Genomic DNA, 21427 nt, shown 5'->3' on the forward strand with positions numbered 1-21427 from the left:
GGGACAGGCTTCTGTATAGGGTTAACACCTATGGAACTGCGCCCTGGCTGCTCCACTCAGTTGGTCTCCACAGGCAACTTGGCGCCACGCGCCTCTACTCACAGCTCCTAATTAGGCTACTTTGTCCTGCTGTGAGGATGTTCAAGACGTTTTATTTAAGGATCTACCCTGGGAATAACAATCTGAATGTTCTAGTAATTTACTTTCAACCAAATGCTATGACCCCTCATGGGGGACCATTCCACACACCTTCAAAGAGGTGGAACGAAGAGTAACGTGGAATTCAAGGTTTGTAGGGAGCCACTTCTGTGAGCTTCTGCTCACAACCGAAGGGTGAGGGGTTATTTTCAATATGCATACAGGCAAGTTTCCCATGTGACACTCCTGCTTCAGTGGTTGACATTAAAAAAAAAAAAAAGGCACTTCGATGGCTCAATGCCAACTGAGGTATACAGAATTTTTTTAAAGAAGGAAGGTCCTGGATACAGATGGCACTTTCAGGGGAAAAGGTTCCCCACTTTCCCCTGGCAAGACACTTCCCAGGCAGAGCAACCAAACACCAAGAAGGTGGGTCCCAAGGGGCACCCAGCTGGCTTCCACCAGCAGCAGGTCCCCTGGGTCTCTGGACTGCAGGAACCTTCCACCCCGCCACACTCCTTAGGAAAAGGAATACCCAAGAACCAAATGACTGAGTCCCAGGAAGCCAAGATGGGAGGCAGCCAAGATGGCGGCAGAGAGGAGATCCTGGCAGGCCACTTAGCAGCTGATGACCCTCAAACTGCTTTGAGCCTCAGTTTCCACTTCTCTGAAATAAGCATAACATACAGACTTTATTCCGAGTATTTGTGAACTATTATGGGCTGGTTCATTGTAAGAGGCACATATCATTAAATAAGGCTCTCGAGCAAAGGAGCCAGACATAAGGGCCGGGAGAAGAACCGAAAGGGAAATAAGAAACGTTGGTGACAAAAAAAAAAAAAAGGAGACAGATGCAAACCGATGGGTCCTGGGCCCTGTGCCTCCCCAAGCTCGCTTGCTCGCCCTCCTCCAAGCTCTGGCATCTCCTGGGGGCAGCACCTCTGGTGCACAGCACTCCTCCTCACCTCAAGGCCTTTACCCTCGCTATGCCCTCCCCTCCCCCTGCACCTGGTTAACCTCTTATGCCTCTTCCTTCAACTCTCAGCTCAGCAGCACTTTTTCAGAGACCTCCCCTGGGGCTCTCAGAGATCCCTGCAGTTCTTTGCGATCAGTGTTAAACATGTGTTTAATTATCAAATCTGTCTTCTGAAGTGAGGTCCCTTCCTCTTGTGCACATCTCAATTCCCAGATCAAAGATATCTGTGGAACAGACTGAACAAGGGAAGCTTAGGACCTGGACACCTTGCTGGGCATATGGCTGGACCTTCTCACAAGGAAAGGAAGGATAAGAGAAGTCTCCCTGCTGCAACATCCATGATCAATGTCAGAAAATTGAGGATGATGATGTTCTGATACTTACAAACTGCAGTTGAATCAAAATTAGGCCCTGAGCCGGGCACAGTGGGGTATGTCTGAAATCCCAGGGGCTCAGGAGGTTGAGGCAGGAGGACTGCAAGTACAAAGCCAACCTCAGCAACAGTGAAGTCTGAAAGCAACTCAGCGAGACCCTGTCTCTAAATACAAAACAAAACAAGGCTGGGGATCTGGCTCAGGAGTCTAGTGCCCCCAAGTTCAGACCCGGGTACCAAAAAAAAAGGGGGGAGAGCCTGAAACTATGATGCCAAACTTCCTGGGTCAAATATACTTTATTTGCCTAGCCAAATGTCATTAAATGAAATGTGTCAGCTCAAGTACATAAAGAAGATTGTTCTACAGACAGAGTGGGCCACCAAGAGACTGACAGACTGAACCCAAAGCAGAATGCTTCAGAATGCTCCAAAAGCTCACCGTCGGTAGAGGAAAGGAGGCCAGCCTGGGGAACACCCACCTGTGCATTAGGAACATGAAACAGGCCAGGTACTTTATCTGGTTGAAAACTACTTAGTTCTAAGCAAATGAAGTGAACCAAAGCTTTTCAAGTCATCCTTTTAAAAAGTCCTGAACACTGTTGGTAGAAATGTAAAATGGCACAGTCACTATGGAAAACAGTTTTGAGGTTCATCAAAAACTTAAAAGGCACATATCTGGAACCCCAGTGACTAGGGAGGCTGCAGCAGGAGGATTGCAAGTTTAAAGCCAGCCTCAGCAAAAGCTAGGTGCTCAGCAAGTCTGTGAGACCCTCTCTCTAAATATAAAATAGGGCTGAATATGTGGCTCAGTGGTCGTGCCCGAGTTCAATCCCTGTTACATCCCCCTCCACCAAAAAATAAACCAACAAGCAAAAAACACACAACTTGAAAATAGAATTACATGATCTAGCAATCCTGTGGTTAGGTATATGCCCCAAAGAAAGCAGGTGCTTGAAGAGCTTTGAGCACACACCTGTGTTTACTGTGGCACTATCAGAATGGCCAAGATGTGGAAACCACCTACTGGGTCCACAGATGGATGCATAAAGAAACATGGCCTACACATACCATGGAATACTCTCTGGCCTTAAAAAATGGTGAACGGCTGCAACATGTGACAAGTGGGCTGCACCCTAAGAATGCCCTAAGTGAAATAAGCCAGCATCAGGACAAACACGGCATGAGTCCACTCATGTGGGGAATCAGGCAGCAACAGTGTCTGCACAGGAGTGGGAGGAGAAATGGGGCAACTACTCCAGGGGCAGTTTCCTTTAAGTTCTAGGGGCGTGCTGTCCAACACTGTACCTGCAACCAACAATACCGTATGTATTGTTATAGACGTGCCATAATTTGTTAAAATGGTAGATGTCATGTGGTCTTACTGCAGTAAAAATATTCAAAATTTTAAACAAGTTGTGGTTATGCATAAATGGTAGAAAGATCAGTAAAGGGGAAGGAGCAGGGAGTGGGGAGAGGGAGGGAAGGAGAAGTGCTGGGGTCTGAATTACAAGATCTATTCCATGCTTGTATAATTATGTGAAAATGGATTCTTCTGTCAGATGTAACTAAAAAGAACCAATAAAAAAAAAAGTTGTGGAATGAAAGGTTAACAATCTGAATCAAGTGAAGTGGCAGGCGGGAGCTGTCGTCTTACTGTATCTAGTCATGGTGGGCACGGCTCAGGTGTGTGGTCCATCCGACCACCTGGGAGCTCACCGGCTCTCCGTCTTGGCTATTCAGGCTGAACATGCTGATGTACCCACAGAGCCGGCAAATAGTTACGGTATTCTCCTTGTGTCCAGGTTATGTGCCCAGACCCCTAGTGATGCCTGAAACCAACAACAGTACCTGATCCTGTATATGCTGCTTTTTCCTGTATGCAGTTACAAATAAAGTTTTATAAATTAGATACAGTAAGAAACTAAAATAGAACAATTGTAACAATATATGATAAGAGGTTACAATTTTTTTTTTCCTTAAAAATGTTCATCTTTTCACTTAAAGAAATCACTTCACAGCTTCTCTCTGGCAAATTCAAACCACCAGCATCACTACTCTTGTGCTTTGGGTCATTATTTGGCAAAATAAGGATTACTTGAATGCAAGCCCTGTAATGCCAGACAGGTGTAATGCCAGACAGGTGAAAACTCAGGCTAGTGAGTGAATATAGAGCAGGTAGCATATACAGCATGGATACACTGATCAAAGGGACAATTTACCTCCCAGGCAGAATGGTGCAAGATCTCATCAAACTTCCCACAATAGCACACAGTTTTAAACTTGTGTTTGTTTTTTTTTCCTGGAAATTTCAGTTAATATTTTTGGACTGAGGTTGATGTAGGTAACAGAAACCACAGAAAACAAAACAGCAGACAGGGGAGGTTTTTGTATCAATGCTGCAGCTCACAAGATAGAATGCAGGGCTGCATCCCTCAGTGGCAGTGAGCAAACAGCACACTGCAAACATGCTGAGCTCAGATCATGCAGGCAGGTTCTGGCGTCAACAGGCCCAGGTTCAAATCTTGCTCTGCTACTTCCTAGCTTGTGGCCTCAGGCACACTGTGTGGCCTTTTCAATGTCAGGTTCTCCTGAGTGGAAAAGGTTCAAAAATCCTGGTTTGTGGAGGTTGGGGAGGATTCCCAGAGACTGACAGCTGATGAAGGGCTTCAGAACAAAAAACTGGGCACCCAGAGAGGTGTAGATGGCTACATATAGATGGCGGCTATTTTTTGCCTCGTCATTACTAAATCCCAGCCAAAGCATGTGCACTGACATCGGTGACAATAACTAAAATCTTGAGAGCAGAGGCCATTCCCTCGATGCCTGAGGAGCCAGGCAGGCAACAGAAATGGGTTTAATGCATCTAGAGGAGCCCAGGGGAGCTGAAGAGGTGCACGCACCTGCCTGACAAGGTGACTGCTTCCCAGGTGTGGCTAACTGGCCAGGTCATGGAATGTGGGCCCCACTGGCAAGAACCGATTTTTCAAAGGGAGCCTCAAATTTGGATTTTCATTGATCAAATTTTAAATGTGGGCAACTCACTCCAGACATTTCCATCACCACAGGGCTGACAAGCATGACCGCAGGCTGGACTCCACCCTCTGCTCATTGATTTGCAGCCCCAGGGACAGAGGTCCGGGACTATGAAGCACTTTCATAGCCATCAATTCGTTCAACCCTTGCAGCTATCCTGCAAGGTGGGCACTCTAATGACGTAGAAAGGTGACAAACAAGGCTCTGAGGGTCACACAACACCCCCAAGGTCCCAGAGCTACCAAGTCCTGGGGTCAGAACTGAACTCAACTTTCTGACTCTGGGGACAAAGACTCCAGAAAACCCTACACAGACGGTAAACACATCCGACCAACCCACCACTTCCACCGGCTGCCTTGGTGGACACTGGGATTTTTTTCTTTTGTCCTCTCACATCATAAGTAATGGACTATCCAAAGAGGAGAGGCATTGACCATCGGCACTAATGGGGATCAAAAGCACTTCACCAAGTATTGGTGAAGACACTCCAGGATGTGCCCCTGCAGCTCTACCCCTTGACTCTGGCCCACCTCTCCTGCAGGATGACAGAGGTCCGCACCCTGCAGTAGTGGCCTGCGGTTCCAGGGGCCTCCTGACCCCTCCCCTGAGAAGCTGGGAGCTGATGGAGAGGAGTTTGCAGCTGGGACGCCTTTTGTTTCCCCAGCTTTGCTGAGCTCTGTGTAATCCACATCCCAAACAACGGCCGCGTTTATAATGCACAGTCCAACCACTGTCAGGGGCTTACAGAGCTGCGATCATCACGCTCCATTTTAGAACATTTCATCACCCCGAGCAGGAACCCCACACCCATGGGAGCTGAGTCACTTTCATGGCCAAGTTCAGAGTCGTGTTTCTCCAAGGGCCATCCTACGTCTCCCTAAGCCTGAATCACTGAGGGCTTCCGAAAAGGCCGACTCGACTCAGGAGCCTGCTTCAATCCACTCAGCCTCCTGGGAGGAGGAGGAGGAGATGAGATTCCAGTCCAGCTGTGGGGGTCCTGGGGCTGGCCCCTGCCTAAGCCTCCTGTCCCAGCAATTGAGAGTAAAATGGCCTGTGTGTTTGTGTCCCCCAAATCCACACAGTGAAACCCTAATCCCAATGTGATGATATTTAGAGGGGCCTTTAGGAGGTAATTAGGACCCAGAAGAACTACCACCCAGAAGGCCAGAGAGCTGGCCCTGGCTTTCTCTCTCTGCCACATGATGACGACAAAATCATGGCTGTCGGCAACCCAGATGAGGGGTCTCACCAGAATCGCGCTGGTGCCCGGACCTCAGACTGCCAGCCTTCAGAACAGCGAGAAATGCTGATGGGTCACACCTCAGATGACACACCCAGACCACAGCACAGGAACCTTCGGGATACCCGCACTCTCAGGGCTCCCAGAACAATGGAGGCAGGGTAAGGAGAGCTCCCGTGGCCCTGGCGGGGCGACGTACCGGGACGATTAATAAAGTGGAGAAGAAATTGCAGAGGAATTCCAGAAGGAATGACTCCGAAGGCCGCATCTTCCCGTCGATACTTATCATCTTTGGAACTTCTGGAACGAGGCTTATAGCAGCTTTGAAAAAAGCATCAGCTGTGAGAGAAGAAAAGTCTGTATGAGAACTCGGGGAAGGCCAGGGTGGTTCCCTCCTCACAGGGCCTGGAGGGAGCCTGAGAGTCACAGAAGGAAGTCCGGCCACACTGAGGGCCTAGCGCCCCTAGGGCCCAGCGGAGAGTGTGGCAAACCAGTAACACGGCAGCTCAACTGCCTTTAGATTAGGGACAAAAACAGGATTTTTTTTTTTTTTTTTTTTGGTGAGGGTGGGTACTGGGGATTCAACTCAGGGGCACTCGACCACTGAGCCACATCCCCAGCCCTATTTTGCATTTTATTTAGAGACAGGGTCACACTGAGTTGCTCAGCAACTCAAATAAATATACAGTACCTTTATTTGTTTATCTTCATGTGGTGCCAGGGATGGAACCCGGTGCCTCACGCATGCTAGGCAAGCGCTCAGCCACTGAGCCACAACCCCAGCCAGCACCTTGCTTTTGCTGAGGCTGGCTTTGAACTCACAATTTTCCTGCCTCAGCCTCCCAAGCCACTGGGATTACATGCGTGTGCCACCGCTCCCAGCCAGGTAGAGGACTTTTACAGAGAGGCTAGAAGTGACAAGTCACCTGGGCTGAGGGCCCAACTTGGGATGGCTCATGGACCCCACAGCCACCACACGAGAGTGTCACTGTCAGCAGGGCCACTCTGTGTATGGGAAAGGAGTGGGACAAGAAGGGACCCACCTAGCAGCAGTGACCTGTGTATGTGGCAGGTCCCAGCACACATGGCGGAGCCACTGCTGAAACCCTGGATTGTGTGAGGCTTTAGCACATGCCATTTTTATTAAAGAAATAACCACTGACATGCCTGAAGCAATGCCCGAGTGCACACACATGAACACATGCACACAAACACGCACGCAGTTTTAGAGACTCCCGACTAGGGAAGAGTTCCAGAAAATTATTTGAGACACGGAAATATTTTAAGAGAGATGAAATAACTGTAAAACAAGAAGGCTTCAAAACACGGAAGGAAAGGAAAAAGTCGGGCAGGGGGAGTCAATGCGATGGGAGGGAGAGTCCTTTCAAGAACTGCCTGAGTATCCACGGTGAGAAAGAGACTCAAGGTCAAGACTCCGACCTGATGTTGAAACCTTAAACTACCCAACAAGATCAGATGCGTTCAGGTCCAGATCTACTTCCACCGTGGAATGCGGTCCACTGGGGCAGAGAGAAGACCGCGCGTCTGGAGCCGGGCGGTGGCTCGTCTTCAAAGGAAAGCCGCTCCTCACGGGCTTTCTGCAGGACTCAGCTCTGCTCTGCAATCATCTGCGCCAGGCGCCTCCAGATCCCGCGCTCGGCAGCCTCGCCACGGCCTCCAGAGCAGAGCCAGTAGCGAGCAGGGAACAGGACACTCATGGGCAGTGTGCATGCTCAGAAGGACGGGGAGGTCCACCTCCCAGAAGGACTGAGGCTGCAGGGTCCTCTATCTTGTTGACAAGTGTCAGGAGATGGCACTGCTCTGGAGCCCTTAGGACCTCCTGGGGTGCCTGTAAGTCACTCACGTTTGGAGCCCTCCAGCAGTCCCGGGAGACGCTGTGGTTATGTCCAACCTCAGCTGGGGAGGGGAGCTCAGAAGGTGAGGGGCAGCTTAAATCACCCAGGCACGGGAAAGTAGAGCCCAGTGGGTTCAAAGGCCACCACCCTCACCTTTGTTCAGCCAGCAACTCAGATTGTTTTTTAATCAAGAAACACATGCCCGTGAGTGCAATAATCTGATAAGAGGTTGATTCAGAACATATGAAGAACTCCCAAAACATGACGATGACAAAGACAGGCAACCTGGTCAAAAAATGGCAAGAACCAGAATACACCTAACCAAAGGAGATACACAATGGACATGCAAAAACACCCAACACCACCAATCAGAGAAACGCAAATCAAAGCCACAGTGAGATGTTGCTTTGTGCTTATTAAGACGGCGTTTTCCAAAAAAGGGGAAAAAAGAAGTGTTGGAGAAATTGGGTCTCTCAGCACCACTGGTAGGAATGTACAAAGGTGCAGCTGCTATGGCAAACACTGGGCAGGTCCCTCCAAAAACTGAACACAGAATTGAAGCCAGATTTAAAGTTAGGTAGTCAGTGTAGTTAGATAAATCAGGTCTAATGCCGAGTGAAATCTAAAATGGAGGCCATGCTGGCAATGATTCAGGGAAAACACAGGACAACTCATGTTAATGAAGTCCCGAAAAGGCCCTAGGCCAAAGTCCACCTCAAAGAAATGTTAATGAACAACCCCCAGCAAAAAGGTGCTGACTGAGAAGTCCTTCCTGACCAGATTACTTCTTTGGCCCACCTGTGTCCCACCCCTCGGGCCTTCCCACCTACATTCCATCACTGAAAGAACTATAAAAAGGGGAGACAACATCCCTTCCACGGATTCCACCTCTTGGGTCCCCTTCTTCCTCCGGGAGAAGTCTTTTCTGCTGTCCTTTAATAAACTTCTAATTTCTACTCTGACCTTGCCTCGGCGTGCTTCTTTGGTGTTATTCTTCAACATTGGGGAAGCAAGAACTCGTCACCGTCAACAGCGGTAACAGAATGACCCCCAAGATCCAGCAGCAGCATCTCAGAAAGACCTGCATATTCACATTTACTGCAGCATCATTCATGATGGCCAAGAGGGAGAAGCGACCCAATACCGTCAAATGAGTAAATAAAATGAGGTCCATGCACACAGATTATTATTCAGTCTTAAAAAAGGAGGAAATCCTATAAACTGGCACTTCGTGCAAGAACCTTGGGGACAGGACGCCAATCGAAACCAGCCAGTGCAGAACACTGTACGATTCCACTTTTATGAGGCAGCTGGAGTCATCAATCATGGAAACCAGACAGAATGTGACACCAGGGACTGGGGGAGGGCAGGTGGGGGCTGCTGGCTAACGGGTGTGAGGGGGCAGGCATTCATGGGAAGAAGAGGGCGAGCGGGTTTTACAAGATGGAAAGTCCTAGAGCCCTGTTGTCCACAGTGTGAACGCTGCCCAGTCAACACTGCTAAACCAAACACTTAAAATGGTTAGAAGGGCAAATTTTACGTATTTACCTCAATTTAAAAAAGAGTAAGAAATAAAAAAAGAAATGTAAGTCCCAGCATACAGGGACAGGGAACGGAATCGTGTCCCTTCACCCAGAGCACCTGACAATAGGGAGGAAAGCCTGAGCCACCTGGAGTATGGAGCAGGGGTGGGTGAGGCAGGGGAAGAGGCAGGGCGCCATGGGGAGGCTGAGCCAGAGTGGCAGCGGAAGACACCTGACGCAGACACACGCCAGGCACTGGGCAGAGATGCAAGCTCTCCTTGCACGTAAGGGTCAATGCAACGCGAGAGGTCACTTCTCATTTTCAAACCTGAAGACTGAACAGAGGCGAGATCTGAAACCAGGTCAGACTGCAAAGCCTCAGTGGCCTCTCTTAAGGTGGCCGTTTTGTGCAGTGATTCTTGTCAAACCCAAGGGGAGATGGGGCCGGACTTCCTGAATTTTGGGGTCCTTTTTAAAAAACGCGTGCGGCTTGTTGCTTTCTCTCTTTGCTTTGACTGCTGGGAAACTCAGAGCTAGTTTTCCTCTTTGGTTGGAAAAGGAAACCCAGCCCTGATGTTACCCACTTCAGCCTTCACTTCTGATTTAATTCCTTTCCAATCCCAGCCTGTGTGTTTGTGGTATGTGGCTTTATCACATCAAAAGTCTTTTAGTGTAAAAGTCACCTAAAAATCAAGTTGGGAAGTAGGTTGGGCAGAAATACTTAAGAATAGGCAGCATAAAGCCAGGCACGGAGGCGTGGGCCTGTAATCCCAGTTACTCAGGTGGCTGAGGCAGGACAATCGCAGGCTCCAGGCCATTCTGGGCAACTGAGGGAGGCCTCGTCCAAAAAATAGGATGCAGCATGTGTCATAACAGCCGCCTCCACCCGAGGCCTCCACAGGAATGGCTCTGCTCTCCTGGAAGGCAGCGAGGTTCAGCTGGGCCTTGGACTTGAGGGCCTACTGAGCTTCACAGCACCACGGTCTTCTCCTCCAGTGACCCCACATTTAACTCGGCATTCACCAGCTGAGCTGACCACCCCTTAAGAACTAGATGAGGAAAAGTCAGAAACTGAAAACAAAAAGCAAACTACCCAATTCAAGAATGGACAAGGAACTGCCAAGATGTTTCTCCAACAAAGTCGTCTGAATGCCCACGAGAAGGTGCTCGCCACTGCTGGCTATCAGAGACGCGCCCGTCAAATCCATGAGGCCACTTCCCCCACGAGGAAGGCAGCTGCAGGCAAATGGTGGGGAAGCTGGGAACTTGGTGCCTTGCTGGTGGGAATGCAGAATGGTGTGGCTGCCGTGGAAAAGTCTGGCTGTTCCTCAAAAAGTCACACACAGGGGCTGGGGTGGTGGCTCAGGGGTAGAGCGCTTGCCTGGCATGTGTGAGGCACTGGGTTCCAGCTCAGCAAAGCACATAAGTAAATGACACTTGTACACCAAAGTTCACAGCAGCATTATTCACGTCAGTCAAAAGGCAAAAACAACTCAAGTGTCTGTCAGCAAATGACCAGATAAAATAGAGACCTACGATTAAATGGGAGATTAGCCTTAAAAGCGAATGAAAGTCTGACACAACACGGATAAAGCCGGAGGATGTCATGCCAAGCAAAATAACTCCAGAAGTGAGCCCGCGGGTACGCATACCTAGAGCAGGCAGATCAGAGAGCAGGAGGGAGGGAGGGGAGGGTACAGATCCTGTGGGGGAATGAGATGCCCTGGAAGGGACACGGGTGATACTGCACAGCGTCATAAACGGACTTACTGCCACTGAACTATACAGTTAAGATGGTCAGCTTTACCTCTGGTATAATTTACACAATAAAGAAGAAAAAGAGCCCAACTATCCCTGATGTTACCGCCTTCCCAGAGGCGGGTACCTGGACTTGCCTGGAGCCTGTCTTCCTTCCACAGGAGAAGCCCACTGCCCCACACCTGGTGGGCTGTGCTTTCCAGTAAAACCCTAGGACATCAGGAACCAAGAGCTCTCCTCGGGGAACTAAAACTGCTCCCAGCAACTTGGAAGAGTTTTTTTCCATTTATGTGTGTGTTGCTGAGTGGCCCATAGAATGTGCCTACTATTATGTCTCATTTAAGAGAGCAGTTTTGTCCCCTGCCCTTGGCTAGCCTCACCCAAGAGGAGGGAGCTAAAATAAACAGTCATTTCAGGCTCGGGCATGCTGGGTTCCAAAGCAGTTTTTTTAATTTCCATCCCCAGAAGACAGGCCCCATATAGAAAACACTGTCTGGGAGACTTCTCACTGTTAGCTTTATAGTTATAACCCAGATCTGACAGCATGCAAAGACAGGTTTTCCTCCAAGACTAGAGCTCTGAAAGTCAACATCATTCTCTTTTAACTGCCCCACCCCTCGCCCTCGCCCCAGGGTATTGGGGATTGACTCCAGGGCGGCCCCTCAGTGCTAGGCAAGCACCCCACCACTGAACTATATCCCGAGCCCTTTATTTTTAAGAGATGGGGGTCTTGCTATGTTGCCCAGGCTAGCCCCAAATTGTTGGGCTTAAGCAATCCTCCTGCCTCGGCTTCCCAAGCAGCTGGGGCTACAGGTGCATGCCACTATACCTAGCTGATGTCAACACCATAGGACAGGGTAAGATTATTCAGGATAAAATGGGTTGAATTTTTTTTTGTAGCTGGATGTGGGGGCACACACAGTGACTTGGAAGGCTGAGGCAGGAAGATCACAAGTTCGAGGTCAGCCTCAGCAACTTAGTGAGGCTCTCTCTATGCAACTTGATGAGACCTTGTCTCAAATTTTAAAAAATAAAATTTTCAAGTGCCTTTGCTTATATTATATTAAAAAAAAAAAGTCCTAGAGAAACGACGAGAAATCAGATTCCCATTCATAAGGAGTAGCATCCTAGGACTCCCATGCTGAGGGAGGACCACTCTAGGCCTCTGACTGCAGGGTTCTGCACTAAACTCACAGGGACACACCTTCCATGGGACCCTCCAGGATGCGGCTCTGCACAGCTCAGCAAATGCAAAGATTCTTCTCTGATCTGCTTCTCCTGAAGTGAGTCCTACTTCAGGACTCAAGCCCTCTGGACACCCCCACTTTCAAGGACTCTTTCTTGAGGGTGTAAAAGGTTCACACTAGGCTCTAGGGCCTGTTCTGGCTCCTGCAGACAACTCAGGAGCCACCGGCCTCCCACGTGTTTGCACACCTGCAGAGCCCTGCTGCTATTTGGTACCAAGCCTTGAAATGTGTCTGTCTGAACACCAGGGGTTCACACTCCAAGAAGCTGAGACTCCAGTCAACTGGACAGCTGTCAGAAAGCTATAAAATACCCGAAATTAAGATGCAGGTCTGCACATTGTCTGCAAGAGCAGAAAATTTGGAAAGAATCCAAATATTTTTCAATAGAAGGAACTTTTTTTTTTTTTTGCGGGGGGAGTAGATTGGGGGCTTGGGGAAAATAATTCATACCACTTCCACAAAAGAGAAACAGAACCCCATACAGCCATTACAATGAGGGGTGGAGCTGTATGTTTTGACATGGGGTGCCAGGTGGGGTGCCCAAGATTTACTAATAAGCAAAAAAGGCTTATGAAAAACACTGTAAAAGACAACCTCATTTCTTTTTTAAGGTGAGGATTGCACAAATATGAGAACACAGAAGGAGGGAGAAGACGGAAGGCAGGCGGACTGAAGAGCCCAGGGAATGTGAGAATAATGAAGATTTTTAGAAGACCTACAGGAGGAAAAATTGGGGAAAATGTCCAACTCATTAACATTAGATTTTTGGAGGAAGTTGGTAGGGGATACAGAACATATTATTGGAGACTTACTTTGGGACTTTTTTTTTTTGAAATCTGGTATTTCTGTATTATTTTTTTCTTGAAATAAGCATTACAAATTTTTAATAATAAAATAAAAAATTTGGATTGTTTTCATCAAGCTACAAGACAATCTCTCCAAACATCCTTCAGACATGATAAATTTGAATTAAACTATGACCTACAAGAGTAGGTTCATCCTTCTGTGTCCTTGGCGATGGAGATGCGGAATATGGCTCAGGACATGAATCATAAGACAGTCAAGAAGTGATAACCCGGCCCATCCTCAGGGCTGGTGTTCTATTTAATAATGCATTACGTAAGTGCTAATGGATTTTTTCTTCTTCCAGTATTGGGGATTGAACCTGTGGCCTAGCACATGCTAGGCAAGGCTTCTATCACTGAGCTACATCCCAAGCCCTTTTTATTTTGAGGGAGTGTCTCCCCAAGTTGTCCAGGCTGGCCTCAAACATGCAATCCTCTTGCCGTCTCTCAAGTAGCTGGGGTCACAGATGTAGCAACTGTTATCATTTGTCATTCCTGAGGCACAACAAGACTTCAAAGGTAACTCACTCCACTCCTAGACTTTCACCCCTCCAGGTGTCCCCCTCAATAACTCGGCTGACAGCTGTCCTAGTCCAGGGAAATTCAGGAATGGAAACGTCACAATTTCTTAACAAACAAACAGTGTCCCACAGGGTTGAAAACTCCCATCCCTTGAACATATTTTATGAAAGCAGGGGTCTGCCAATTTCAGTGACAAAGATTTAAAGAAGTTTGAATGCCGAGGGACAATTAAAAACCTCATTCATTACTGCTTAATTGTCACCAATGACAGCTTGATCTAACCTTGATTTTGCCACCTGGTTTATGCAGCGTGCCCTTTAGGTTCACTCGGATATCAATATTTAATGTGAAAAGCCCACTTGGGACATATAAATTTCAGGAGGCTCCTGTGTGCTTGCTCCTCTCCCCCACTTTTATCTCTGAATCATCAAGCACACAGAGCCAGACAGCTGTGCTACACAATTCCCACCCCAGGGGCTGCAGAGTGGCCTGCCTGCATCCCTGCTGGGCTCACAGGGGTGGGAATCCTCTGAACATGAGGTCTACACTTCCCTGAGCAGAAAGGATCAGGAATTCCTTACCTCAATTCTAACTGTTTCCTTAATAAGTTTATCTAGTACTCAATCCATAACAACTGGTGGTTAGCACCACACATACCTGGGGTTAGAAACGAGACTTTATATTAAGGTACAGAGGCACGAGCCCAACCCCAAGAGGGACGGTGGTCAAGAACACCTCACGTGAGGAAAGGCCACTCAGTAGCCAAACACTCCTGGGCAAGTCACGAGCCTCAGTTTCCTCATCTGTAAACCAAATATAAACGACCTAACGACATGTACAGTGTAAAACTGTTTTGCCAGAGTTCAGATCTGTGCAATTAACTGGATCCACTCTTTCCTTCTAGAAGAACTGCTCCCCACCTCCAGGCCTTCACTCAGCCTAGAATGCCCTGGACTCACTGTGGCACATCCAGACCTGCTCCCCTCCCAGGCTCTGTGCTCTTCTAAGCCAAGGGCCACTTCTCTCTGAAGTACCCTGGCACATTTCACAGGTATGTTGCGTGGCATTACCAAGTCACCTGCACAACTGGTAGACAGATCTGCCGCCCCTCCAGCACAGACTCTAAGTGGGTTCTCGTTTCTGGCACAAGGCTTGGCACAGAGGATCGCATAAGAAAAATGACCAAGAAATGGCGGCAGGAGGAGGGAAATCGGAGCCACCCACTCTTGTAAGTTGAGAGAGCTTCTGGGGGAGACTCATGGCACCCACCTTCTGTGGGCTGCAGCAGGGCTGCCATCCAGCCCAGGCCCCTGCACAGCCTAAGGAGTCTGGACCACAATTCACAGACGTGAAGGTGCAGGACAAGCTTTGTGTCATCTGCCCACCTTTGACTGTTCCAGCTAAAATAACCAACTGGGCGTGCACTCACCAGGTGGCTCAGGGTTTGAGCAAATGGTCGCATCAAGCTCACTCTTCAGAGGATGTTCTTACCCAAGACCTTAAATACAAACCCCAAGGACTCAGTAACTCTCTGGAAACCATTTTTCTCCTTACGAGCCTCCCTTTGCTCTCTGGAAGAGGAAACGCGAAGTTCTTCTCTGCTGTTCTGCCGTCCCTGGCACTTCCTGTAGCCAGAGCTTCCTGATGGGGCCTCCAGCAATTGCTCTGAGCTTCCTATGTTGCTCGCGGGTCAAAGCAGCACAGCTCCTTGGTTTAATGTGTCCACGAGCCTGAGCACATGCTGGAACCTGACTGGTGTCTCTATAAATATGAAGTTATTCAATCCTACTAAGCAGCTTTGAGGACCCTCTTCTGAGTACTTACTGCTTAGTACTTCTGTCCTCTGCTGTGAAAGGTTGCCATTTTACTTTTCAGTGTTGAGAATTCTACTGATTACCCGACAGTCACCACCCATTTCGCTTAGCACTCAACTGAGCATCCACAGGGTGGGTGACATGCCAGGAGCCAGAGACACAAGAGCAAGCCAGACAGATGGGACTCCTGGAGCTGGTGCTGGGGGATGGCAGACTGTGTGTACACACTACCTGTTAACCGCAGCGAGGAGGGCCATGAAGGGTACAGAGGGCGTCAGGATGGCACGTCTCATGTGATAAACTGACCTAACTTTACGTATCTGCAGGGAACTGGTTCCAGGACCCCTGAAGACACCAAAATCCAAAAATGCTCAAGTCCCTTATATAAAATGGTGTCATATTTACACATAACCTATGCATACCTTCCATATGCTTCACGTCATCACCAGATGTTATCACTCATAACATCTAATGTAAGGTTAACACTATGGGCATGACGAGACGAAAGTCTGTGGATGGATGGCACAGATGCAACCACCCCAAGTATTTTCCGTCTGTGGTTGGTTGACTTCACAACTCCCCTATCTCCTGAGATCACAAACAGGAGAGATAAGGAAATAAAGGTAAAAACACAGGGCAAAAGAATCTGCTCTTGCTGGGGCCTGGGAAAGAGCCACTGACAAACATGGCCAAGAAGTTATCTGGTATAAAGGCTGGAAGAAAAGATAAAAAGGCATTTCTGGGCTACCTCCGGGAGAGAAGCAATGCCCAAACAACGGTGTCAAGTCCTCCTTCTCTGGAGTTTGCTGGGTGACAGGTGAGACTACAGCAGGTCCCAGGGATGCCACCGGCCACAGCACCAGTGCACACAGGGAACACAGCTGGGCCCGCCTCACACTGTGCCTGCATCAGTGTCCCCCACGGGCCTGCCTAGGGTCCTAGGGGTGTCTTTGTTGGGCTGGACCCAGACCCAGCAAAGCTGAGTGTGATGGGGGAGATGGCATCCGGCTGGATTGAGGAAGGCAAGGAAATAGCTCAGGGAGGTTTTAAACCAGGATGTGCCTGGACAAACAGAAGTGGCCCATTCCCACAAGCTCCACTTAATTTATATTTAGCCTTCCCCTTCTCAGTAATTGAACACATTATTTATTTTGGCCAGCAATTGCTACACGTGGCTTTCAGAACAGCAATAATAGGCTTTTAAGGTTAGTACCCCAGCATTTAGGGACTCAAGTAAGAGTCATCAGATAAATTTTTAAACATGGACACCACATTCCTACCCCCTGGCAGCAGCTTAAAGGCCAGGGGCGAGGCCGACGGGGAACCCAGAGTTTTACAAGATGGCCACTGTCTGTGTGCGAAGTATGGGGCTGGCCTTCCACGGCGGTCCCTTGGTGTGGACCAGGGCACCACAGGGAGCAGGGCAGGGAGAATATCTCTGCAAATAGTTCTTGGAACAGAAAATCTTTTTTTTTTTTTTTTGGCAGTAGCAGGGCTTGAACTCAGGGCTCGATCATGCTAAGCATTGCTCTACCACTGAGCTACATCCCAGCCTTTGAAAAAAATTTTCAGTCTTGCCAAGTTGCCCAGGAGCCTCCAAACTTGCAATCCTCCTGCCTCTGCTTCCAGAATTGCTAGGAGTACGTCACCATGCCCAGCAGCCTCAGCAGATCCTCAGATGACAGAGAAGCATTTGGCTTGAGAACTTTTGCTGTGCTTTTTTCCCTGGAAGCGTGAAGCACTGAGGGGCTCCAGTCATAAATCTGTTCAAAATCTGCAACATTCAAAGTCAGTTCTGATTTCATCAAGTTGGCAGGAGAAATTTCTAGGCCTCCAGAGCCTGCACGTGCAGTGCACAATCTGCCCGTCATGCTGCAGGCGGAATCGAACACAGAAGGCCCCCAGGTGGCCATTCCTGAAGAGGGAAACGGCCCATAAGACTTGAAACTTCTAACCTCGAAGGAAGTGCCTCCTAATTTCCATTTTCCCTTCTTCAGGTGTTTGATGGCAGCTGTTCACTGCTGTTTTGTTTCTTGCTACCCCATCGTCCTTAGTAAAGCCAAGTCTAGAAGAAAGTCCCACATGTACCAACACAGCGAGGACAGGTGTCTGTCCTAGGCAGAGGGGGGTGTCCAGGATCAGTAAGAAAACCAACAGTAAGAAAAGTCAGCTCATGAGCCACGACGATAATGAGCGCGAGGTCACAGCATGCTGGCGAGGGTAGGGGGCTGTGTCAGAACATTCTAGAAAGAGGGAACAGCCAGTGCAAAGGCTCTGAATTGGGAGGCAGCTTATTTCAAAGAACATCAAAAGGCCCACATGGCTAACTCAGGGACACGGGGTTTAATTCCAAATATGTCGGGAAACAGCTGGAGTCCCCAGAGCTGACAGCAAAACCGAGCAGACTGAAGGGATTCCTGGAGGGCACCCATGTCTGAAGGCTTTGAGAGCCAGAGTCCTGTGTTTGAATTAAGATGCAGATGATACCAGAACAGCCACGTCAAGGACCCAAAGAACCGAGGAGTGAGAGACCCCACTCCCCACCAGACCCAGGAGAGCCACCTAAGTGGATGCAGTAAGTGCTGAAGCAACAGCAGCAAACCTCCCCCCCAAGGCTGGGGCGGGGCGGAGCCACCCCGTCTACCCCACTCAGTGGAGCCCGGGACCCCCCCAGTCAGGGAAGCTCCCCAACTGCTGGCCAGCAGGTGTGCCCCGCGTACCTACTGGTTGAAGGGCAGGGCTGAGGGTCCATCAGGGTCTGAGCACTGGCTCACAGACTCCCTGGTGGGTCCAGCCAGCCAGCTTCTTCCCCAGGCTCTGCCTGTTTCCTCACCCGGGCAAGCGACACCGGGCGTGGGGGCGACACTGGGCATGAGGGCCGACACCAGGCGTGGGGGCAGCCTCATGTGGCTGCTGGAGGGTGAAGGAGAGGCGTGTGCAGAGGGCCTGCCACACAACTGACGCTGCCTGGGGTTTCTCCAGCTCTCTGCCTGGCCTGCTGGACGGAGACCCTGCCACCAACCTGCCTGGGTTCTGCCTGCAGCACCTGGCACATGCCACTGACATGGGTGACCAGGGCGTCCTGCACCAAATCCCTGCGACTCTCCACCTGAAGATATTCTCTTGGCTCAGGTGTGGGGCAAGCCAGAGTGTGCCAGGAAGCCAATGTCCCAGATCAGTGCACAGCTGATGACAGGTGGCACTAAATGGTAAAGAACCTGTCCTCTTCACCCCTCAGGAAGAGTAGCACAGAGGTGTGTCTCACGCCACCTCCTAGACACTCATGTCTGGGAGAGAGCACCGTGCATGCTCTGCTGGCCCTTCACCCTCTGATCATCGCTGGGGTGGCCTCTCAGATAAGCCCCTCCCACCCATCCCTGGGCATGCTTCTGGGCCTCCCAGAGCAAAAGTTTTACCCATAACAGCAAGCGGCTATCCTTGTACACAGATAGAGGCACGCAAGTAGAATACTAGGGTTGCAAATAGAGGAACAAATATCAACAACCAAAGCAAAGATAAAACTAGGGTAGCCAAGCAGGGCTAATCTCTCAGATTCTCTAGCTGGGCTCAGCTGCCTGAGCTGGGTCTGAGAGGATTTTTCCAGGGAAATCTCTCTGCTCTACAGCAAACAGGTGGGTAGCTGACAAGCACCTACTAAAGAAACAGGCTTAAGAGAGCATTTATTGATCACTTTCCTCCAGAAAGAACCCCCCCCCCCCCAATACACACACACACACACCGGAGCCAGCTCTCCTGAGCAGCCGGGCAGCGCTCAGGGAGAGGGATGGCAGGCTTACCTTGGGAGAGGCACTGGTTAGCCAAGGCAACCTGGCCAGAGTGCAGGTAGAGGTTGAGCCGGGTGAAGATGCCCACCAGGGAGGGGATGGTGATGAAGCAGTAGGCAACACAGGCCTGGGAAGAAGGGAGGGACGCAGGTGAGACTGACATTCTTGTGTTTGGCCCTCACATTTCCAGGCAAAGATGAACCACGACCCCCTCCCCACTGGCTCTTCCCGCTTGCCTTGCCACTCGCTCTCTCATGACCCTCGGGAAGATGCAAAGGGGGACCTCAGAGGAGGATGGCATAGGAAAAATAATTCCTCCTCCATCACTGCAGGAAGTATGCAGATAATACTGAACGTGGGTAAATCACAAAGCGACCGTTAAACCAAACTTAGAAATGCGAACAAAGAAGAGATTGGTGGGAAGAGCCCAAGGGCGGCTGGCTCTGGGAGGCCTTAGGTTCAAAGAGGCAGGCTGGGATGCTTATCTTTCAACGTGATCATTGTGGCATGACTTCATTTTTAAAGCCACAGATGAGTGTTGCTTTGATAAAATTTTGAGCAATGCATTCAAGAAGCTGAAATTTAGGGGCTGGAGATGTGGCTCAAGCGGTAGCGCGCTTGCCTTGCGTGCGTGCGGCCCGGGTTCGATCCTCAGCACCACATACAAACAAAGATGTTGTGTCCGCTGAGGACTAAAAAATAAATATTAAGGTTCTCTCTCTCTCTCTCTTAAAAAAAAAAAAAAAAAAGAAGCTGAAATTTATTTTCAAACCTGAGCCAAACTCTGACCAAGAGGAAAAAAATGTACTAAGATTACCAGTTATAGGCATGGTATTACATATAAAGTCTTATTAAGAGAGAAATAACATTATAATATTATAGTAGATAAAAATTAGAGGCAATTCAGCTGGCATACAAAAATGAAAATCCATCTCCCACCAGCCTCCTCAAAGCACACAGGTTGAAAGTCTCTTATCTGAAATGCTCAGGCCCAGAGGTGCTTCACATTTCCTAGTTCCCTGGATTTTGGAACGCTGGCATATATAAAATGAGGCTACCTTGAAATGGGACCCAAAGGTAAACCTAAGTTCACTTAGGTCTCATATGCACTTATACACACAGCCTGAAGGTAATGTTTTAAGTGATTTTGTGCATGAACGTTGGTGCAGAATGTTCCATTTGTGGTATTACATGTTGGTACTTAAAAAGTCTCAGATTCTGGAGTATTTTGGATCTGTGGATTGGAGATGCTCAACTTGTACTAAAATTCAGACTCCTTTGAGCATTTCTTTTTAAAATAAGAAAATGGATCAACCCATAAATATTCAGGGAAAAATCAAGCTGAAATTTCAGTATTAAACCAGCCTTACCACGACATCCTTGTCTTTCTCTGGGAACAACTTAGTAACCTCCCAACTGAATAACCCACCAGAGGTGGAAGTCTACAAGTCCTCATCTTCACAACGTACCCGGACAAAGGCCGCCGTCTTTCTGGAATGATTTCCTTTCATTACCTTTCTTGTTTCCATGGCCAACCGGTTCACACTCTGATTTGTTAAGAAATAAAACAGAAATGGTAATGAGATGACAGCCAGTGCAGAGATGAGGGCATTAACTCAAACGTCCATACAAACAGGCCACGTGGTCCAAGACTGGTGAGCACTGAACCCTCAAGTGCCACGGGGGCCAACAGGATGGCCACTTTCCTGATCCAATGGGTTCACTTACTCCACTTCCAGAAACCCCACATTCTAAGCTTAAGATGGTAGAGAACTTCAAGAAACCTCCAAATGTAAGAGCAAACTATCCGCTTTAGCTCCACAGTACTAACAATCAGAACAGCAAGAACGGTGGCTCCCGGCCAGCTAGAGCACACTCACTCATGTGATTCTTATATACACATGGGGTGGGTGTATTACCTCCATTTTTCAGTCTCTATATATAGTTAAGTTTATTTGTGCTGAGCAACCTAACTAGAGGAAACAAATGCATAAAAGGCTATTCTCCTCGAACAGACATGTAGCAATCAAAGAGCCTGAAGGAAGCGTTTGTGGGAATGTAGGAAAATTCTACCTACTATTTCCAAACCGTGCACATGGCATCCCAGGGGGCTGCAGCAGCCACGGGGCACCACAGTATTTAGGGAAACAGCAACTGCTGAACACCGTGCAAAAGGTTGGTGTGGGGTAGCTCACAACTCAACACTGGACTGTCTGCCTCTCATCCCTGCAGCCACATTAGACATTTGCAAAACTGGGCTCTTGCCAATGATGATGATAAAAAGCAAATACCATGCAAGAGTTAAAAAAAAATCAAT

At 48.9% G+C, this 21427-nt stretch overlaps 1 protein-coding gene across 2 annotated transcripts in view; it reads right to left on the bottom strand.

Moving 5' to 3' along the window:
• Vps35l (VPS35 endosomal protein sorting factor like) overlaps positions 1–21427 on the bottom strand; it is a 106472-nt gene that overhangs the window by 13529 nt on the left and 71516 nt on the right. For both annotated transcript variants that reach the window (XM_046434270.2, XM_046434351.2), the window contains 3 exons: positions 20580–20657; positions 19123–19237; positions 5960–6099 (listed from right to left, as the gene is read on the bottom strand). In XM_046434270.2, coding sequence (XP_046290226.1) covers positions 5960–6099; positions 19123–19237; positions 20580–20657 — 333 coding nt within the window. The remainder of the gene's footprint in view (positions 1–5959; positions 6100–19122; positions 19238–20579; positions 20658–21427) is intronic.

This window comes from Marmota monax, unplaced genomic scaffold, assembly GCF_021218885.2.
Source record: "Marmota monax isolate L192 unplaced genomic scaffold, Marmota_monax_Labrador192_F-V1.1 WCK01_AAM20220418_F8-fsc00035, whole genome shotgun sequence".
Taxonomy (NCBI): Eukaryota; Metazoa; Chordata; class Mammalia; order Rodentia; family Sciuridae; genus Marmota; species Marmota monax.